This window comes from Accipiter gentilis, chromosome 8 (genome assembly GCF_929443795.1).
Source record: "Accipiter gentilis chromosome 8, bAccGen1.1, whole genome shotgun sequence".
NCBI lineage: Eukaryota > Metazoa > Chordata > Aves > Accipitriformes > Accipitridae > Astur > Astur gentilis.
Genome location: NC_064887.1, coordinates 40,594,288 through 40,613,928, shown reverse-complemented (window position 1 = coordinate 40,613,928; position 19,641 = coordinate 40,594,288). Strand labels below are relative to the sequence as shown.

The following is a 19,641-nucleotide window of genomic DNA, read 5'->3' as shown; positions in this document are numbered from 1 at the left end:
CTGGCAAAAGCCAGTATTGGTGCTAAAAATTCAAATGATTGCTATGGAAACCCCAACAGCTGATAACTCATCCTGTCACACCGATAGTGCGGGAGGCCAAATCCATCCTGGGTGTAGCTCCACCGCCATCCCGCCGGTCCCTCCCTGCCTGAGACCGGTGAAGGTGGAGAGGACAGATGGGCTGGGGATGTGCCGGGGATTTGGCAGCAACCGTAGCTGCCGGGCAAAGTGGTGTGGGGACAGAGTGGCTTGGGTTTGTGTGAGATTTCTTACGCTGCAGCTGATGGAGGTGGAGCGATGGCCTCCTGCGACACTGAAGAGAAGGAAAAAGCAGCAAAATATTTATGCCGTGGAGATGGAGAGTTACATCCCTTTTTGTCTGGAGTCCCTCTTTCCTCGCCCCTACGTGTAACCTCCCTTTAACGCATTCCTAACTCAGGTAATGCTCTTCACCCCGCAGAGCTTCAGCTTCCCAACTCGCTGGGACAAAACGAGGGGAGTTTGGCCCTTCCTTCCTGCACCAGGTTGGAAGGAATCCTCACCCAAACCAAACCATGCGCGGGGTCTTCCCTGCTGCTGCGCTGCCGTTCCAAATCCTTTAGCCGGATCGTCCCGGACGAGGCATCAATGCCACGGCCCAGGGAGGCCGCTGAGGCTCCCCAGAGGTCCCCCGGGGTCCCAGCCCTTCAGCCCTGGTGCTGCAGGATGAGGCCCCGTCCCCGGTGTAGCACCGTGAGCCCCCCTCCCCGGGACCCCCGGGACTTGGTGCAGTGACCATGAGGGCACAGCCAGGGCACGCCTCGGTGCCCGAGCTCTCTCTCTGCATGACAGACCCCCGTCCCGGGGCGGAGGGGGAGGCCCGGACCGACCGCGGGGCTCCGCCGGTCCCCCCCCCGGCCCGCTGCCCCCGGCCCCGCCGGGGAGGGCGCCGGGTTCCTCCCCGCCCGCAGGGGACGCTGTAGCACCGGCGGCCCCCACCCCCCCCCCCAAACTTACGCCCCGGCCGGCGCATGCGCAGCGCTGGGACCCTGCGGGACCGGGGAGGGCGGGGGTCGCCGGGCCAACGGCAGCGCCCGACCGGTGTTAGCGGGGAGGGACCGGGTGGGGTCCAGCGGTGACGGGGCCGGGGCTGATACCGGACTCTGCCCTACCGCTTCCTCCTGGGAGCCGAAACCCCGGGCTGCCCTAGTGGCCCCGGGGCTTACCGCCCGGCAGTAGCCGTACCGACTCCGGTCCCCCGGGGCCGGTCCTCACCCGAGTTACCGGCAGCAGGTGGGAAAGACTTTCTCCCCCGCTGCGGCCGGGGTAGAACCAAGGCAGGGCGGGGCAGGAGCTGCCGGTCCCAGCTCCCCCCGCAGGCCCCGGTACAGCCCCGGTGCGAGGCCACGTGGTCCCGCCCCGGCGGAATAAACCTCCCAACCATAGAGCATACCGGCCGCAGAGGGCCAGAGAGGCACGGCGGCGCATGCGCCCTGGGTGCCGGCTGCGCAGGTTCCGCCCCCCGGCCGGCGCCGTCGTATAAGAAGGGGGCGGTTGACGTCAGCGTTCTCTTCCGCCCGCTCTGCGCTCGCCAGCGAGACAGGGCTGTCGCCGCCGCCATTGCTGTAACCCCCCCGCCCCGGAGAATCCACCGCCATCCGCCACCATGGTGAGATCCCGCGTCCTGCCGCTACCCCGAGGGGAGTGAGCGGGTACCGCGCTCGCAGCGTCGGTGGGGATGGCTGCCCTGGGAGGGCCGGGGGGTTTGCGGCCGCGGTAGGGGCCTGCCGGGCCGGGTTGGGCTGCTGCTGAGGGGAGAGGGGTGGGGCTGGAAAGCGTGCCGGGGGGGGGGAGGGGACTGTCCCCGGTGGGACTCGGGGCCCTTGCCTGGCTTGTGGGGCTCGGCGGCCCTGGGGGTCTGTGCCAGCCCCCGTAGGGCCCTGCTTTCCCGGTGCCGGGGCTGCCGTGGCCGTGCCGGTGGAGCCTGCCGCACGGGGAGGGGGAGCGGCGGCGGTGATGTGGCACCGGGGTGGTGTTGACGTCGGGAATGGGCCTTTGCGGTGGCCAGCGGTTGCCTTATGTAACGCTGCGGCCCGGGCGGGGGCAATCATAGCGGCGCACCGGGCTGTCACCCACCCGCTAGGAAACAGCGGCCGAACGAGGGTTCGGTTTTAGTGGGGGTTTGCCTCCAGGAACCGTTGACGCTGCCGCAGTTTGTAGGACACTGAGCCGGAGACGAGCGCGCTGGGTGCTTGGGCTGCAGGGCCCAGGCTGCTCTGCTTGTAACGCCGGTGTCTGTGGTGCCCTTGCCGTAGGTTGTCTTGTAACATGGCCTGCACAGGCAGAATTGATGTTGCTGTGACTATGGCAGGTATTTGTGGCTTTGGTCAGGCTTCTCGGGATTGCCAAAGCCGTTTCTATATACCCTGTGTTTTTCCCCCGCCCCCTTCTCTCATTCTTCAAGGTGAACTTCACAGTAGACCAGATACGGGCCATCATGGACAAAAAGGCCAACATCAGAAACATGTCTGTGATTGCCCACGTTGATCATGGCAAGTCAACCTTGACTGATTCTCTGGTATGCAAAGCTGGTATCATCGCCTCTGCCCGTGCGGGGGAGACCCGTTTCACCGACACAAGAAAGGATGAGCAGGAACGGTGCATTACCATCAAATCAACGTGAGTTCCCTGCCTTCATGCCACTTCTGTGCTCCTACTGCATGGTCTGAGCTCAGGGGGCTTTGAGTCCTGCACTGGCTTGTTTGTGAGATGAAAGAAGACGGCGTCAGGCTTTCTCTAGTCTAGTTCAGAAGCTCATCTCTTGCTCGTGAGGATTGCTTAAATGAAAGAGCAAGTACTGATTGGCTTCTGGTGAATCACGGAGCACTACCTTGGGGGCTACTGGGAAACAGATGTGCAGCAGGAGCTTCAGCCTTCCATTTTAACACTGGGACTGTTGGATGTGGCTGATGTCCGCTGGAGTCCCGTGGATGCGGTGCAGAGACTGTTTTGGGAGCATCTCTGGTGACGTACCTGGTGGTTGTGTCACCATGGGTGGTTTGAGGACCCTGAGGGGCATGAAAAGGGATTGAAAAGGTGGTTGGGCCAAGTAGAAAAAGCATAAATCCTTGTTTGAAAGAAATGGAACCCTCTTTGGGTGCTTTAAATTGCATGGAGTCAGAAGAGTTTATGATTTCAGAAGACTGTAGGAAGGGCAGATTTTAGCCTGCGCTCCTGGTTATCTCCCACACTGGCCTCCCAGGAATACGCTTCAGGAAATCCTTAAGCCCAGGCAAAGCTGTCTGTGTGGGATAAAAGGCTGTTTCTAAGCATTGGGGAGGAGTAACGTGTAGATAATAACTTTAATAGTTTTTCTTCTATTTCAGAGCTATTTCCCTATTTTATGAGCTCTCTGAAAATGATTTGGCCTTCATCAAGCAGAGCAAGGATGGTTCTGGTTTCTTGATCAATCTGATTGACTCTCCTGGGCACGTGGACTTCTCTTCAGAGGTCACTGCTGCTCTTCGTGTCACTGATGGTGCCCTGGTTGTTGTAGACTGTGTCTCTGGTAAGGTTTTCTGCAGCCATATGCAACTGGAATGTGTGCTGGGCGAGTTGGAAAACAAGGATAATTAATTCCCCTGTGTTTGGCAGGCGTGTGCGTGCAGACAGAGACTGTGCTGCGTCAGGCCATTGCTGAGAGGATCAAGCCTGTCCTGATGATGAACAAGATGGACCGAGCACTGCTGGAGCTGCAGCTGGAGCCAGAAGAGCTGTACCAGACCTTCCAGCGCATTGTGGAAAACGTGAACGTCATTATCTCCACGTATGGAGAAGGAGAAAGTGGCCCCATGGGAAATATCATGGTAAGTGGGAGGCTGCGAATGCTGTGTTGGAAATAATCCCCTTTAGCGAGAGGAGGCAGTTGCCTCCTTAGTCGTTCTTTCCTATCTCAAGTAGAGAAGTGAGAGTAGAATAACAGATGCCCATACTACCCAAGCTTGCGCTGGTTTGGAGCTCTCGCTAGCTTTTCTCTGAAATCTTCTGGTAGTTCAAGGCTTGAACAAATAAAGACTATAAATACAAGAAAGTATTTTCTCTCTTTACCAAGGGTGCCCTTGTTTTGTAGGACACCTTCTTGCCCACATCACATCTGTGATGTCAGGTGATGCGAGATCCTAGGCTCCTACGCAGCATCCCTCCCCCGGCTGTCTTCTGAAATGGAAGGCCAGTAGGTGTTTGCCAGTCCCTGCGCTCCGAGCACTGCTCCCTGCTGGGTTCCTGGGTATCGAGCAGGGCTTTTGGTTCTGAGAAAAAAGCTTGCGCTTTGATCCCGTTGAGCATTCTCCTGCATGCTGCAGGTTTTCCTGTATTGCTGATCCTCCCCGTGAAGCACAGGAATCTTACCTGCACACAAATCTGCACAGCTGCTGAGCTGTCTTGAGTATGTAGTTGGTCAAAGTGATGAAAAACCGATCTAGTTCTGCGCTACAAAGCTAAAATGGTGGGGGTGTGGCCAGGCTGTCACAGAACTGCTCGAGAGTCCCATAGTCCTGAAGCTCCATCTTCAAACTTTTCTTGTACTTAAGCGGTGTTTGGGACGGAGTAGGCTGACTGCTGTAACGCTCCGTGCCTGTAGGACCTGTTGCTGTCCTTCTGTAACCCAGCTCTCCTGTTCCCTTTCAGATTGATCCGGTGCTTGGTACTGTTGGCTTTGGTTCTGGCCTGCATGGCTGGGCTTTCACTCTGAAACAGTTTGCTGAAATGTACGTTGCAAAGTTCGCTGCCAAGGGTGATGCCCAGCTGAATCCATCTGAGCGTGCCAAGAAAGTAGAAGACATGATGAAGAAGCTGTGGGGAGACAGGTGAGGAATCGTGGCTGTTGATTTTAATTCCAAATCAGCTCTGTGTGGCTGCAACCTGATACTGTATAAGATTGGTAAGGAGGGAGGAGGTGGTTGTGCCTGCTTATGGCCCTGGCTCAATGACTTGGTGCAGGTGCTAGCAAAAGAACTTTCCCATGAAATCTTTGCAGAGTAGGAAACACCCAGATAAATGGGGAGGGGACAGTGATTTGGCAACATGGGTTTAATGCATTTTTTGGTGAGCTCTGAAAACCTGAGGGTGATGGGGGAGCGTATGAAGACGGTTCTTACTGAGTGGCTCCTTCTTCTGGCTGGAGCAAGCAAAACAAGTCGTGTTTCTGTAGCTGAACTGAGTGTTGATACTTGTCTGACTCAATTCTTTCTCCAGATATTTTGATCCTGCTACTGGCAAGTTCAGCAAATCTGCTACCAGCCCTGATGGAAAGAAACTGCCCAGGACCTTCTGCCAGCTCATCCTTGACCCCATCTTCAAGGTGAGTTCTCTAGTGTTTAGCCCTTGCTGATGCCTTATGCTCTCTGATTCAGTTACAGTGAGTGATGATGGAAAATTTCTTCACTTTGACCTGACTTGTCTGATTGAAGAAATTTAAATATCTGACACAAGCCTAACTCATTACTCTGTGTGGGCAGGGAGCCTGGTAGTAGATATTGTGCAGGCAAGTATGTGTCTGAGCCTCCAAATGGATTCAACTGGGTGATGAGCAAGAACAGAGATTCTTTTAGAGACACTTGTGCTGCTGCTTCAAACTGGGTCACTGGCAAAATTCATAACTGCTGCTGTTGTTCCAGGTTTTCGATGCAATCATGAACTTCAAGAAAGAGGAGGCGGCTAAACTGATTGAGAAACTGGACATCAAGCTTGACAGTGAAGATAAGGACAAAGAGGGCAAACCCCTGCTGAAGGTGAGATTGATCTGAAGTGTCTGTGGGGAGGAGATGCGTGACTGTGTAGCTCCAACTGGGTCAACTTACTGAGTGGCTACTAACACTGCTTGGGTGGGAAGGTGCTGTTGGCAGCTTGGAGGCTGGGGGGGCAAGGGAAGGTTAACTGCCAGGTTGTGAACAATCTGACTGGGTCTTGCTTCTCTGATCTCTGCTCAGGCCGTGATGAGGCGGTGGCTGCCTGCCGGAGATGCCCTGCTGCAGATGATCACTATTCACCTGCCTTCTCCTGTCACAGCCCAGAAGTACCGCTGTGAGCTGCTCTACGAGGGACCCCCTGATGATGAGGCTGCCATAGGTATGATGAGTTGCTGCTTTGCTGCCAGGCATCCCTTCACATAAGTGCTCCAGCACACCTGTAGCCATCTTGTTCTCCAAGTACACAGCTGGGTAGCTACTGTAATTCTTGATTCTGTAGCTTTTGTAGTGTGGATGAAACAAGCTTACGAGCTTTGCTCAGGAGTACTGAGCAACCTAAATGACTGGAGAGTAGCTGGGGTATATGTCAAGGGCTCAGGCTGAGCTTGTATTTGTTGAAAGGATCTCTCGGTGATTGATGCAGTCTTTTTCTCTGGTGGGCTGGCCAGCTATCCGGACAGAAGTGAAGGGACTGGGACAATAGTGGGTGCAGGTCTCGTGTTGGGATTTGGGGTGAGTTGAGGGGACAGGGCGTGTATACCAAATGGGGGAAACGGTACTGAACTAAGTAGATCTCTCTCCCTCCTCCCAGGTATTAAGAACTGTGACCCCAAAGGCCCCCTGATGATGTACATCTCTAAAATGGTGCCAACCTCTGACAAGGGACGTTTCTACGCTTTTGGACGTGTCTTCTCTGGTCTCGTCTCTACTGGCTTGAAAGTCAGAATCATGGGACCAAACTACACACCTGGCAAGAAGGAGGATCTGTATCTGAAGCCAATTCAAAGGTCAGTCCTGGCTGGGGTGTACTCTGTGGTTCAGATTTGTGGTTCTAGTACTGTGTTGGGTCTCTTCTCGTCTCTGAGGCCAGGCAAGGTGCTTGGCTGTGGACTTCAAGTCTGCTACTGAACTCCAGGATACTGCCTGGTGGGGCTGCCTCTTTCATACCTCATTAAAACAACTTCCTCTCTCACCAGGACCATTCTCATGATGGGCCGCTATGTTGAACCCATTGAGGACGTGCCTTGTGGAAACATTGTTGGTCTGGTTGGTGTCGACCAGTTCCTTGTGAAGACTGGAACCATCACCACCTTTGAGCACGCTCACAACATGAGAGTCATGAAGTTCAGTGTCAGCCCTGTTGTGCGTGTGGCTGTTGAAGCCAAGAACCCAGCTGACCTGCCCAAGCTGGTCGAGGGACTGAAGCGTCTTGCCAAGTCTGACCCTATGGTGCAGGTGAATATCCAAAATGGTTTCAGGGACAGGAGAAACCTTGGTCCTGCTGGCACAGGAGGCTTCTGCCTCTAATCATGATTGCACTGGGGGTGCTGGCAGAAGTATCCTGAATTGAGTATCGGTCCCAGCCCTACCAGAATGGGAAGGAATACTGTGTTTCACCTTGGGGTTGGTGCTGAGTCATCCCCAGATCAGTGGGAAGAGCATGTAAAAGTATCTCTGTGAGTCAAAGACAAAAATCAGAGACAGTCACTGGTATTTTATTTTATGTACGAGAGCTTTTGTTGCATTGCAGTCGAAAGCCTCACCTGCTGTATAAATGCTCTTTTCAGTGCATCATTGAGGAGTCTGGGGAGCACATCATTGCTGGTGCAGGGGAGCTGCACTTGGAGATCTGCCTGAAGGATCTGGAAGAGGACCATGCGTGCATTCCTATTAAGGTAGAAGGGCTGCAGTGGCAGAGCTGTTGGTGAGCTCTGAGCAGGTATCTGGTGAGCTGTGGTTTGGTTGGTGCATCACTGTTCTCTGCTCTTCGTCACCACAGAAATCAGATCCTGTTGTGTCATACCGTGAAACAGTCAGTGAGGAATCCAACGTGATGTGCCTTTCCAAGTCCCCCAACAAACACAACAGGCTGTACATGAAGGCTCGGCCCTTCCCAGATGGCTTGGCTGAAGATATTGACAAGGGTGAGGTCTCTGCTCGTCAGGAGCTGAAGCAACGAGCTCGTTACCTGGCTGAGAAGTACGAGTGGGATGTCACCGAAGCCAGGAAAATCTGGTGCTTTGGTCCCGACGGCACCGGTCCCAACATCCTGACCGACATCACCAAGGGAGTGCAGTACCTGAACGAGATCAAGGACAGCGTGGTGGCTGGCTTCCAGTGGGCGACAAAGGAGGTAGGGGCAGTGCGTGGCTCTGGTTATAGTGGGGCTGGGATCGATTCGGGGCAGGTGGTGTGCAGCATCATAAACAGCTTTCTTTTCAAAGACGTTTCGGGGAAAACCTGTCACGTACAGTGCAACACATTCGTAACTTGGAAGGATCTTTTAGGATAAATGAAACTCGGTGACAGCTGGAGTGAAGATGTCATTATCGGTTTATCACAAAACACAACCTCAGGACAAAAATCTTTCTCCCAGGACTGCATCAAAAATCATCATGGCAACACATACTTAAAAAAAAATTTAAAAGCTTATTAAAAGCTTTTCTGAGAGCAGAATGCAACAGCAGGGACAGAAACTACTAAGATGAATAACATGACTGGCATCAAAAGAAAATGAAAGTTGCTCCGAGAGCCTCAGCAAAGATCTGGCCTTGTTTACCAATTATTTTTTCAGGACTAGATGGGAGATGACTCCAAAATAACAAGTTAGCAGGTAGACTGGGAACAGCAACAGGAGAGGGTTTTTTTTCCTATTTCCTTTTTTTTAAGTTAGTGTTAGTCTGAAGAAGATGATGCCATGCCATCAACTTTTTTTTTGTCCCAGTAGTGTGAAAAACTTCTTTTGCTGGCCAAATTCTTGGGTTCTTACGCAGCAACATAAATAATGTGTCGGCACTCCTGCTGCTGATGTGAGCCTTGGAGCTGTGGCGTGAAGCTACTGCTAAGAATTGGTTTCAGTGCTTGCAGCCTTCTCGGAGGAGCTGCAGTGGTGACTTGGTGGCAGGAGCAGCTGGCTCTTGGGCCCTAGGCAAGGGAGATGACTTGCTGCATGGCTCCTTGCTCTGCCAAGTTGGGCTCTTGTGCTTCCTGCTCTGGAACCTACTTCCAAGGAATGCCCATAAGCTGAGGGGCTGGAGCCTTCTGGTAGGGAACACCAGCTGTCCCCTGACAGGGTGTTGGCTGACCCCTTGCTCTGCTTTTCCAGGGGGTCCTGTGCGAGGAGAACATGCGTGCCGTGCGTTTTGATGTGCATGATGTCACCCTGCATGCCGATGCCATCCACCGCGGAGGTGGACAGATCATTCCCACTGCCAGGAGATGTCTGTACGCCTGTGTGCTCACTGCTCAGCCCAGGCTCATGGAGCCCATCTACCTTGTGGAAATCCAGGTGAGGAACCTCTCCTCAGCCCAGAAAACCCTGTGTGAAGAAAACATGAGCGGGTGGTTTGTGGTCCTGACACTTCTCTCTTGCAGTGCCCGGAGCAGGTGGTGGGTGGCATCTACGGCGTGCTGAACAGGAAACGTGGCCACGTGTTTGAGGAGACCCAGGTGGCCGGCACCCCCATGTTTGTGGTCAAGGCCTACTTGCCTGTCAACGAGTCCTTTGGTGAGTGCGCTGGTCCCGGGCACTCCCCTGGGTGTGCGGCAGCTCCCAGGAGCTTGGTGCCACCCCTGGGAAGGAGGGGGGATCCTTTGTGTCCAGCTCTCTGACCATGATTGTAGAATCATTTAGGCTGGAGAAGACCTTTAAGATTGAGCTCAACTGTTAACGCTGTCAAGTCCACTAAACCTGTCCCTTGGTGCCACCTATGCGTCCTTCAACTGCCTCCAGGGATGGTGGCTCAACCCTTTCCCTGGGCAGCCTGTTCCAGTGCTTGACAGCCCTTTTGGTGAAGAAATTCATCCCGATACCCAATCTAAACCTCCCCTGGCGCAACTTGAGGCTGTTTCCTCTTGTCCCACCACTTCTTACTTGGGAAAAGAGAGTGACATCACAGAATGGTTTGGGTGGGAAGGGACCTTTCAAGGTCACCTAGTCCAATCCCCGGCCATGAGCAGGGATGCCTTTGACTAGAGCAGGTTGCTCAGAGCCCCGTCCAACCTGACCGTGAATGTTTCCAGGGATGGGGCATCCACAACCTCTCTGGGCAACCTGTGCCAGTGTTTCTCCACCCTCATCGTAAAAAAAAAAAAAAAAAAAAAAAAAAAGTCTTCCTTGCACCTAGTCTGAATTTCCCCTCTTTTGGTTTAAAACCATTACCCCTTGTCCTGCTGTTACAGCCTCTACTGAAGAGTCTGCCCCCATCTTCTGAGCCCCCTTGAAGTTGGGAGAGGCTGCAGTGAGGTCTCCCCGGCCCCTTCTCTTCTCCAACCCCAACTCCTAACTGTTCCCCTGGGAGAGGTGCCCTGGGGTTGCCATCTCTGTGGGCTTTTGGGTGCTGCTCTGGATCCCTTTGCTCTAGATGTGTCATTGGTGGCCCAGCACATGGCTTCTGCTAGAAATGATGCCGAATTACACCCATTCCCCTTTCCATCTCACCCCTTTTCTTCTTCCTCGCAGGTTTTACAGCGGATTTAAGGTCCAACACGGGAGGCCAGGCTTTCCCCCAGTGCGTCTTCGACCACTGGCAGATCCTGCCCGGGGATCCCTTCGACAGCGCCAGCCGTCCTTGCCAGGTGGTGGCCGAGACCCGCAAACGCAAAGGGCTGAAGGAAGGCATCCCCGCCCTCGACAACTTCCTCGACAAACTCTAATTAAACTCGTTGGACTCTTGGGGAGGGGAGAATTAATTAAATTAGCGTTAAGGCCCACGCAAAGGGGGAGATGCCCGTGACCACCATCTCTTTGCATTGTTAATTAATCGGTTTCATAGAGATTTGAGACTTTAAATGAGGGGGAGGGGGGGGGGAAAAAGCCTTATAGGTTTCTGTGTTGCACATGACTCATCTTTGCCATTGTAACTAAAACATTTCCACTAGATTTGCCCAATTCTGTATTTATTTGACTCAAAAAGCAGTTTTGGAGAAGGTCGGAGGGAGAGGAGGGGCTACACTCCTTCCATTTCTCTCCAAACTGGGGTAAAAACGATGCAAAATGAGGAAAGGGGGAAGGAGGAAGCCAGCCTGCAGTGTGACTGTCCGTCGTGCCCATCGCCCGCCTGTATTAGTGCCACTGGAATTAATAAAAATTGGATAATGGTGATCGATGTGCTTTGGGGGCTGCTTTCCCAGGTGAAAATAGGGCGCCCCCTTGCGGGCGGGAGGACCTAGCGGAGAAACGGTGCTACGGGGTGTGGGGGTGGGTGGGTAACACCAGCGCGCTCCGCCCACTCTCCGCGCGACGCCCCGCCCCGCCGCTAGGCGGGGCGGGGCGTCGCGCGGAGAGTGGGCGGAGCAAAAAAAAAGTGGGCGGAGCCGGCAGCAGTGGTGGAATGCGGCGGCGGCGACGCGGGCGGCGGCGGCGGCCCAGGTTTGGGGGGGGGGGGGGAATATTTGTGTGTGGGATGTGGGGCGGGAAGGGGCTGTGGGGTTGGGGTTGTGGGGTGAGGAGGGAGTTTAGGGGTCTGTGGGAGCGGGAGACGGCCTGAATTTGGCCGGGTGGGAGGTTGTGAGGGATGGGGGGGGGGGGGTGTTTGTGTGGGGCCTGTGGGGTAGGGAGGGATTGTGGGGGGATTGGGATGGGGGGGGGCTGTGGAATGGGGGGTTGTGGGGCAGTGGGAGATCGGGATGGGGGTGTGTGGAGGCTATGGGGCGGGGGGGGGGCAGCGGGGTGTCGCTGGACGTTTTTGGGGGGGTCCCTCCACCACAGCCGGGTGTCGCTGGCTGCAGTGACAAGAGGTTTGGGATCAAGCATGGCCCACAAGCCTGGGGCCCAGCCAGCCACCGCCCCTATTCCCTTCTCTCTCCCTCCAGGGTGTCCCCATCAGGGCCAGGGTGGGTGGGGGGTTCTCACAGGCCTTGGGGGATGATAAGACCGGGGGGGTGTCCCTGGGATGCAGCTCAGCCCTGGCTGCCCCACAGCACAGGACGGTGTGGGGCTGCACTGCTTTGGGGGTCCCTGCCCTCTGTCGCCGTGGGGGGATGGGGTCTCCATGCTGGGTCCTGGCCCCGAGCTGCCACAGCAGATCTGTTGTTGGTGTTGGCCTGTGGCTCCCAGGGCATAAACCCCCATTTTTGGTGCTGCAGGTGCTGATCCCTGGCTGCCCCCCAGTATCCCCCTCCGCTCGCAGGGTCGGGGCGGTTTCAGCTCCGTGAGGGCCCTGCAGCCATGTCCACCTTCCGGCAGGAGAGCGTGGAGGACTTCTATGAGATGGGGGAAGAGCTGGGCAGGTGAGTGATATCCCACCGTGCTCCCGGGGGGGCTTCCATGGCTGTACCCCTTGCCCAAGCACTGGGGGCTTCCGTGGCTGCGCCCTTTGCCCATGCACCGGGCCGGGAGCTTCACCCGCCTGCTGCAGCCCTCGTGGTGTCCCCGTGACGGTAACATCCGCTGTGCCACCTCTGTGGCTACCTGCAGGCAGTGGGTCTGCGGGCCAGGTGCTGTACTGAGAGCCAGGCACCTCTAGCAGCTCTCTATTAAAAAAACCAGGGTTAATTAGCGTTTAACTCTACCCTATATCAGGGCAGGCCTAGCAGCTCCCTGCAGAGCTCCCATCCTGTCCGTGTTTGGCCAGGGCTGCCGGGCTGGTGCTGGCGTCTTCCGGCCCTTCTCGGTTGCTGCCGCCCGGTTCTGCGCCTGCGGGACAGATCTGGGGGTGAATCACTGCATGCAAATGGGATTTAATCATCCGGGATGCAAAGGCGGCGGCGGTGGGGGGGTGTGGGCTGGGTTTGGATCCTCCAGCGCTGCCTCAGCCACGCCAGCCCCATGCCGGCACTCCGGGACTCGGGGTCTGCTGCAGCCATGGCTGCCTGGGTACAGGGCTCCCTGGGGGTGCTCCTTCTTGGGCAGTGGGAAATAATTGTGCAGCGAAAACATTTTGGGTGGTTTTAGTGTTTTTTTTTAAAGAAGGGGAGCTTCCAGGGGCTTGCTCTGGGTCCCCTTTGCCTTCAGGGCTGTGCTGTAGCTCTGGTCCGGTGTGAGCCATGGGGACGGATGTGGTGCCCGGGGGCTGGATCCCACCTGGGCAAGGCTGGTCTGTGCCCCGGGGGGAGTTGTGGGTGGCCCCGGACGTATAAAGAAGTCTTGGGTCCGGGTGTGCGCGGAGGCCAGTGACGGAGGCCGGTGACGGGGACTGCACGTCATCGTGTGCTGGCAGGGATGGCCAATGGCCGAGGCAGCGGGGAGGGAGCAGCGTGGGGACGTGGGACAGATCCGGTCCTCTGGGAGGGGAAGGTGTTGAGGGGCCCTTGTGGATCCTGGCAGAGGGGCGGCAGGGGGCTCGGCCGTGGAGGGAAGGGACAAGGGTTGGGATCCTGCCGTAGCAGCAATGCCGGTGTTGGCAGAACCCAGCTCTCTGAAGTGCTTGTCGATGCCCGGAACCCTGCCTCCTCCCGGCCCCTGACCCAAGCATGCTTTGAAGTGTCGGTTACTCTTATTTCAGCCATTTCCACCCCTGCACCCACCTTCCCTATCAAAGCTTTATGGTCCCCTGGGACCACTGGGCTCTGGGGTTCTCTCTTGGGAGCAGCCTGGGGGCTTCTGGCTGGAAACGGGGGCTGATGAGCATCTCACGCCCCCAGCAGTCACAGCAGCACCAGAACAGCCCACAGAGTGTCAGCAGCTGCTGCGTCCCTGGGAAGAATTTCTTTCCTCCATCCCGGGCAGCACTGGGGTTTACACGCCTGCTCTGGCGGTACCAGGATGTGTAAATCCTGGGAGTGTGTTGGGAGCAGGTGGGCATGATCAGCCGTGTATGGGAGGACCCTGATTCCTGGCAGTCCTGGGCAAAACCATGTGTCCTCCTGTGCAGCGCAGCGTCCCTGCACACAGTGTCCCTCATCCTTGTGCCGGTGCTGACCCCGCTGCCGAGCACATGTCAGCACGTATGATGTAGGAAATCATCTCCTCACCTCGTCCCTGCATCCCACAGCGGCCAGTTTGCTATTGTACGAAAATGCCGGGAGAGGAAAACGGGTCTGGAGTATGCAGCCAAATTCATCAAGAAGCGTCGGCTGTCGTCCAGCCGTCGGGGCGTGAGCCGGGAGGAGATCGAGAGGGAGGTGGACATCCTGCGGGAGATTCAGCACCCCAACATCATCACGCTGCACGACATCTTCGAGAACAAGACAGATGTGGTGCTGATCCTGGAGCTGGTCTCAGGTGGTGAGCTCTTTGATTTCCTGGCTGAGAAGGAGTCCCTGACAGAGGAGGAGGCCACCCAGTTCCTCAAGCAGATCCTGGACGGGGTGCACTACCTGCACTCCAAGCGCATCGCCCACTTCGACTTGAAGGTGAGGTCTGGGAGGTGCAAACACTCTGTGCTTGGCAGCTGGGGAGCCGGGACAAGCATTCAGGTGCCTGCGGAGCAGTGGGGCTGGCTCTGGGATCTCTCCCTGCTTCAGGCACGCGTCCTCTCCTCCGAGGAGAGGAGTCCAGGGCAGCACAAGACTCTCATGGGTGAGCGTGTGGGGGTAAATGCCAGCTCCTTTTCCCCCACAGCCGGAGAACATCATGCTGCTGGACAAGAATGTGCCAAACCCTCGCATCAAACTCATCGACTTCGGGATCGCCCACAAGATTGAAGCTGGGAATGAATTCAAGAATATATTTGGGACCCCGGAGTTTGTAGGTGAGACCTGGCTGGCGGTGTTCCTGTGGGGCTCTTCTGGGCTCTGAAAGCTTTGGCTTAACCCCAGAGAGATGCCCAAAGCCCTGGTGCGACAGGCTGGGTAGCTGCTGGGATGTGTCCATGGGGACAGGGTTCTTTCCCCCAGAATAAGCCTGTTTTCTCCCCTCTTTCCTTCTAAAGCCCCAGAAATTGTGAACTATGAACCCCTGGGGCTGGAGGCCGACATGTGGTGAGTGAGTCCCTTCCCAAGCACCTTCCAGTGGCACCAGCAGCCGGTCCTCGGGACTGGGGTCATGCCGGTGTATCACCCCTCTTGCTGAAAGCTCAGGAAGAGGGGACTGATGGCGCTCCATGGGGCTTCAGCCTCATCTTCCTCTCTCTTCCAGGAGCATCGGGGTCATCACTTACATCCTGTGAGTATAAGGGGAGTCTGGGGGAGATGGGCACTGCAGGGCGAGTCCCCCCGCCTCGGGCCGTCACCTTTTTGGGGTGTCACAACCTACTCTCGCTGCAGGCTGAGTGGAGCCTCCCCCTTCCTGGGGGAAACAAAGCAAGAGACCCTGACCAACATATCCGCCGTCAACTACGACTTCGATGAGGAGTATTTCAGCAACACCAGTGAGCTGGCCAAGGACTTCATCCGCCGCCTGCTCGTCAAGGACCCCAAGTGAGAGATGGAGCAGAGCTGGGGGTGGCCCTGGGAGAGAGGACAGTCCGTCCTGCCCGACCCTCCGTGTACAGGCAGCTCCCATATCTCCTGCCCATGCTAGGGTTTAGGTCTGAGCCTGCCTGCTGCCAGCCCAGAGGCCTTTCCCCATCCCTGTTGTGCTGCTTGTTTATAAATCCCATTTATCCTGCTGTTTTCCTACTGCTGCTTGTAGGATTTGGTGTTGTGAGATATCTGGAAACCAAAGGCTCTCCCCTGTGTCAGGCATGGGGTGAATTCTGGGATCAGCCTGAGAGTGCAGCAGCTTGGCTGAAAAGGAGGGAAAGGGGTTTGGAAGGGATCAAGGGCTGATCTGAGCACCCAGAACCTTGGCCTGGGGCAGGAGCAGTGGTGCTGCATGATTGGACATGGGTTGGGAGGTTGCTGCTGGCTCTTCTGCATGTATTTGCTCTTGGAAGGCTGGCTGAGGGCATGGGAGCTGGATGCGGCCCCTGTCTGGGGTGGCTTCTGAGTACAGTGGGTTTGTCTGGGCTCATCTGTGCCCCAAAGGTGATAGGATCCGAGCAGCCTTTTCAGGACTTTAACAGGGAAAGAGGCAGCAAAGCCTCTGCCCCTTGATTGCAACCTTGCTGTCATTGCAGGAAGCGGATGACCATTGCTCAAAGCCTGGAACACCCTTGGATTAAGGTGAGAAGTTAAAGAATCAGCACTTTTTTGGTGTCAAACATCCAAGAAGTCAGGGGTGGGTCTTGACGCACCAGCAGCTCTCCACTGCTCTTCCAACCCCCAGCTGGGGCTGGTTTGGTGCCGCTGGCGGCTGTGCTGCCAGGGGACTGTGGGTAGTTGCCAAAGCTGTCCGGCTCCCACTGTCCCGGCTGCGCCCCATGCCTGTGGCTGTTCCTCTCCTCAGGTGATCAAGAGGAGGAACGTCCGCAATGAAGACAGCTGCAAGAAGCCTGAGCGCCGTCGGCTGAAGACCACACGCCTGAAGGAGTATACCATCAAGTCCCACTCCAGCATGCCACCAAACAACACGTACATCAACTTTGAGCGCTTCTCCAAGGTCATGGAGGAGGTGGCTGCAGCCGAGGAGAGCCTCCGAGAGCTGGAGAGGAACAAGAAGTCCTTCCAGGAGGACATCGAGGCCCTGCTGTCCATCTATGAGGAGAAGGAGTCGTGGTACAAAGAGGAGAATGAGAGCATCAGCCAGGACCTCCGCCAGATCCGGCAGGAGCTGCAGAAGACAGAGGCTCTGAAGAAGCAGGCGCAGGAGGAGACCAAGAGCGTGGTACAGGTGGCCAATGGCCTCAAGAGGCGTTACCGAAAGCTAGAGAACCACTACGAGGCGTTGGCCAAGCAGGTGGCTTCAGAGATGAAGTTTGTCCAGGAGCTGGTGTGGTCCATTGAGCGGGAGAAGCTGCAGAGCGGTGAGGGAGATGGCAGCATCCGCTAGCTCGGCTGGTGCTGGGGTCAGCTGCCCTTGGGCTGAGGTTGGGTCGTCCTTCTCGATTCCCCGCCCGACCTGCAGTGGCAGGCAGCGCCGAAGGGACGTCAGTGGCTCTGCCCCTTGCTTGCCCGAGGAGCTGGTCCACAGACAGCCTTCGGTAAATGTTCCCAGGCTCCGCTGGGCTCGCGGAGGTGTGCCGGGGACTTGTGCCTCTCTGGAGACCCTTGCTTCAGGGGGCTTGAGTTGTGCTCACCTGGGTTTTGGCTTTCTGCTTGTGGCTCTTGCTTGGCTTGCTGTTCACGTGTTCCCTGTGCTCCCACTCGCTGCTCCCCCACTTGCAGCCGCAGGGCTTGGGGACCAGTTCTCCCCATCCCACCCAGGGCCTGGGTCTCCGAGCTGCTGCAGCGCCCTGCCTGGTGGGGGGGAGCTTGGTGGGGAGACCCCTCCTCTAAACCCTCGCAGCAGCTCAGCGTCTGCCACGCGTGAGCCATGACCAAGGACTGATTCCTGTGTGGTCCAACACGCCGCAGCCCCATGGGTGACCCCGGCCATCCCCCATTCTCCCCGGGGGTATTGCATCCCCTTGTCCCCCACCCCAGCCCTTGGTCCCACCGGGCGCTCCCCCTTTTAACAAAATAAAGGTTTCCGTGCACCGGGGCGACCGCCTTGGCTCCTGCCATGGGAGAACGGGTGGTGGGAAGGGGGCAAGGACATGCTGGGGGGTGACAGCTCCTCTGCTGTACCCCCAGATGGTGTTTGTACTCCCATCCAAAAGGGATTTTGTTAATCTGGGAGGAGAAAGGCTTTTTTTTTTTGCCTTATCAGCCTCAATGCTGATGGGCAAGCTCCCTGCGGCCTTGGAGGGGGCTTTGGGAATGGGGCTGGGTTGCAGGATGCTCCTAGGCTGGGGGAGCCCCCAGCCTCTCTTGCCTTGGACCCTGGGGGAGGTCTGGGGGGCTCAGGGAAGGTTGGGGGCTGGTCCTGGGAACTGGAGAAGGTCTGTGGGGTTTGAGGAGGTCCCTGGGGCTCAGGGAAGGCCCTTGATGCGGGGAGGATCCCAGGGTTTCTGTGGAGTCCCTAACCTTTTCCCCAGGGATCCTCCTTTTGCAGGAAGCCAGATTCCATTTTGCATGGGAACAGAGTGGATAAGGAATTAGCCCCAATATTGTCTGGGCCAGGAAGGGCTGCTGGGTTCTGGCATCACCAGGAGATGCGCCGGCGAGTGCGGGAGAGCAGCTGGTGGCTGGGGCCAGGGGGCCAGCAGGGGCTGGACCCTGTCCTCTCGCCCCGGCCTCCTGGAGATGGGGGGGGGGATGGACAAGGTCCCCAACCACTGTTTTCCGTAGAGCATTCTGAGAACACCAGGGCCAGGTTTCCACTGGGAGCACCGGGGGGTTTCCGGCTGCTCACAACTCCATGGCGATGGAGCCAAGATCCAGCTGAATTTGATCTGGGGGAATCACCGGCCAAATCCCAGTGGACGGCAGGCGTCCTTTTCGCTCGCCGGCACCCACGACGGGGAGGGCAGCAGCGGGTTTTCCTCTGGCCGGGCTCTAGGCCGAGGGGATTTGCTCAATTTAGGCTTTATTTGTCACTCCAGTGGCCCCCCCCAGCTCCCCGGGGGACTGGGGTGGCAGTGAGGTGGGCACAGCCTGGGCAGAGGGGCTGTGCCCGGTGCCCGCATCTGTGCCAGCCGTCGGGCAGCCCCGCATGCCGGCCGCTGTCTGCTGACGTCCTGCGAGGTGTAGGTTTCATCCCAACCCGCGGGGCACGCGGGCACATGGATAATTTTAGTCTGCCCCGTTTTTCCAGGCCAAGGTGCTTGGCATCCAGGGGTGACAACGTGACCACATGGCTGGTGGCATCATCCCAGGGCAGAGCAGGATCTGTGCCGTGGCTCCAGGGTGCTGGACAGAGGCTCCGGCCATGGTGTGGGACACCGGAGCCTGGCTGGGGGGGGCCTGGGACCATCATCATCCCCCTGGACACTGGAGTTTGGGAGGAAGCTTTGGGGTCCAGATTTGGCTGGAGTCCTGGGCATTTGATCCGCTGTCGCAGAGCTGATTCATCACCAGAGCCGATGTGTGAAAGGATGTATGGAAATCCTATAGCAACAGTTGTTCTCGAGCTGTGCAAAGTTCACATAGTGCTAAGGCTTCTCAGATGCTCGGCGTGCCGTGGGTTTCTGTTTCACACTCCTGAAAGGCTCTTGGAAGCTCCTGGCCATTCACCCTGGCTGGCACGGCCGTCTCCTCCCCAGCCACCCGGCAGGTATGCTGCTCTGGAGGGGGTGGTAGCAAGAGATCTCATTGTGGTGGATTCACAAGATAACACCAGAATGTTTTTTAAAAAGTAGAATTCGAGGTGGGTTTTGTTGCCACTGCGCTCAAGGGTGACCTACTTTAGAGGGTTTTAAGTTGCAGAGTACTGGCATGAGTTCAGCAGGCTGCACGATGTACCACGTACAGCTGCAAAGAAGGGGGAAAATACCTACCGCTCACTGTGAGGAGGATTTACTGGGGAGAAAGTGTTCAGGAGATAAATACTGTGAGAACTCAGCTAATACTAAACACTACAGGAACTAGGGTGGTGCTCAGAAATGAGGGGATGTGCTGGTCCCCAGGAGATTTCAGTGATGTGAGGTACTGGGATGTTCTGCCTCAGTTCCCCTCTTTGCAACTGGAGCTAACGCTGCCCTAGGTTGTTTTATATTCTCTGTGGGCAGAGAATACCAAAGCACCTTTTTTAGGCTTTGATTTTTGCTTTCTAGAGGCTGGCTTGAAGCAAGCATGATTTCTTTTCCCTTGTATGTCTTCATGAAAGCAAAATGGTTTTGTACGGCTTATCAGGTGAGGGTCAAACCTATCTGTTAAGACAGGGGAAACCCTGATGGAAATAATATGCCAGATCTTGCTGGAGAGCTGGGGCTGCTTTTTCTTCTGCCGGTGA

General features: G+C 56.6%; 2 protein-coding genes and 1 non-coding gene across 3 annotated transcripts; all 3 read left to right on the top strand.

Annotated features, from left to right (window-relative positions):
• Positions 1-1,527: 1,527 nt before the first annotated feature.
• Positions 1,528-11,049, top strand: EEF2 (eukaryotic translation elongation factor 2). The gene is made up of 15 exons (XM_049808261.1): positions 1,528-1,648; positions 2,444-2,658; positions 3,366-3,547; positions 3,634-3,845; positions 4,666-4,844; positions 5,233-5,338; positions 5,655-5,768; positions 5,967-6,105; positions 6,538-6,733; positions 6,923-7,181; positions 7,514-7,621; positions 7,726-8,079; positions 9,052-9,234; positions 9,321-9,453; positions 10,408-11,049. Exons 1-15 carry the CDS (start codon positions 1,646-1,648, stop codon positions 10,599-10,601), a joined length of 2,577 nt encoding a protein of 858 aa, XP_049664218.1. The 5' UTR covers positions 1,528-1,645; the 3' UTR covers positions 10,602-11,049.
• LOC126042419 (small nucleolar RNA SNORD37) lies at positions 5,397-5,465 on the top strand. Its single transcript, XR_007507148.1, has one exon. It is a non-coding gene; the product is annotated as a small nucleolar RNA SNORD37 (small nucleolar RNA).
• Positions 11,050-11,242: 193 nt separating the features above from the next.
• DAPK3 (death associated protein kinase 3) lies at positions 11,243-17,349 on the top strand. Its single transcript, XM_049808273.1, has 9 exons — positions 11,243-11,316; positions 12,033-12,176; positions 13,880-14,240; positions 14,449-14,578; positions 14,759-14,807; positions 14,965-14,991; positions 15,093-15,245; positions 15,887-15,932; positions 16,156-17,349. The coding sequence occupies exons 2-9, from the start codon at positions 12,115-12,117 to the stop codon at positions 16,696-16,698; spliced, it is 1,371 nt and encodes a 456-aa protein (XP_049664230.1). The 5' UTR covers positions 11,243-11,316; positions 12,033-12,114; the 3' UTR covers positions 16,699-17,349.
• The last annotated feature ends 2,292 nt before the right edge of the window (positions 17,350-19,641 follow it).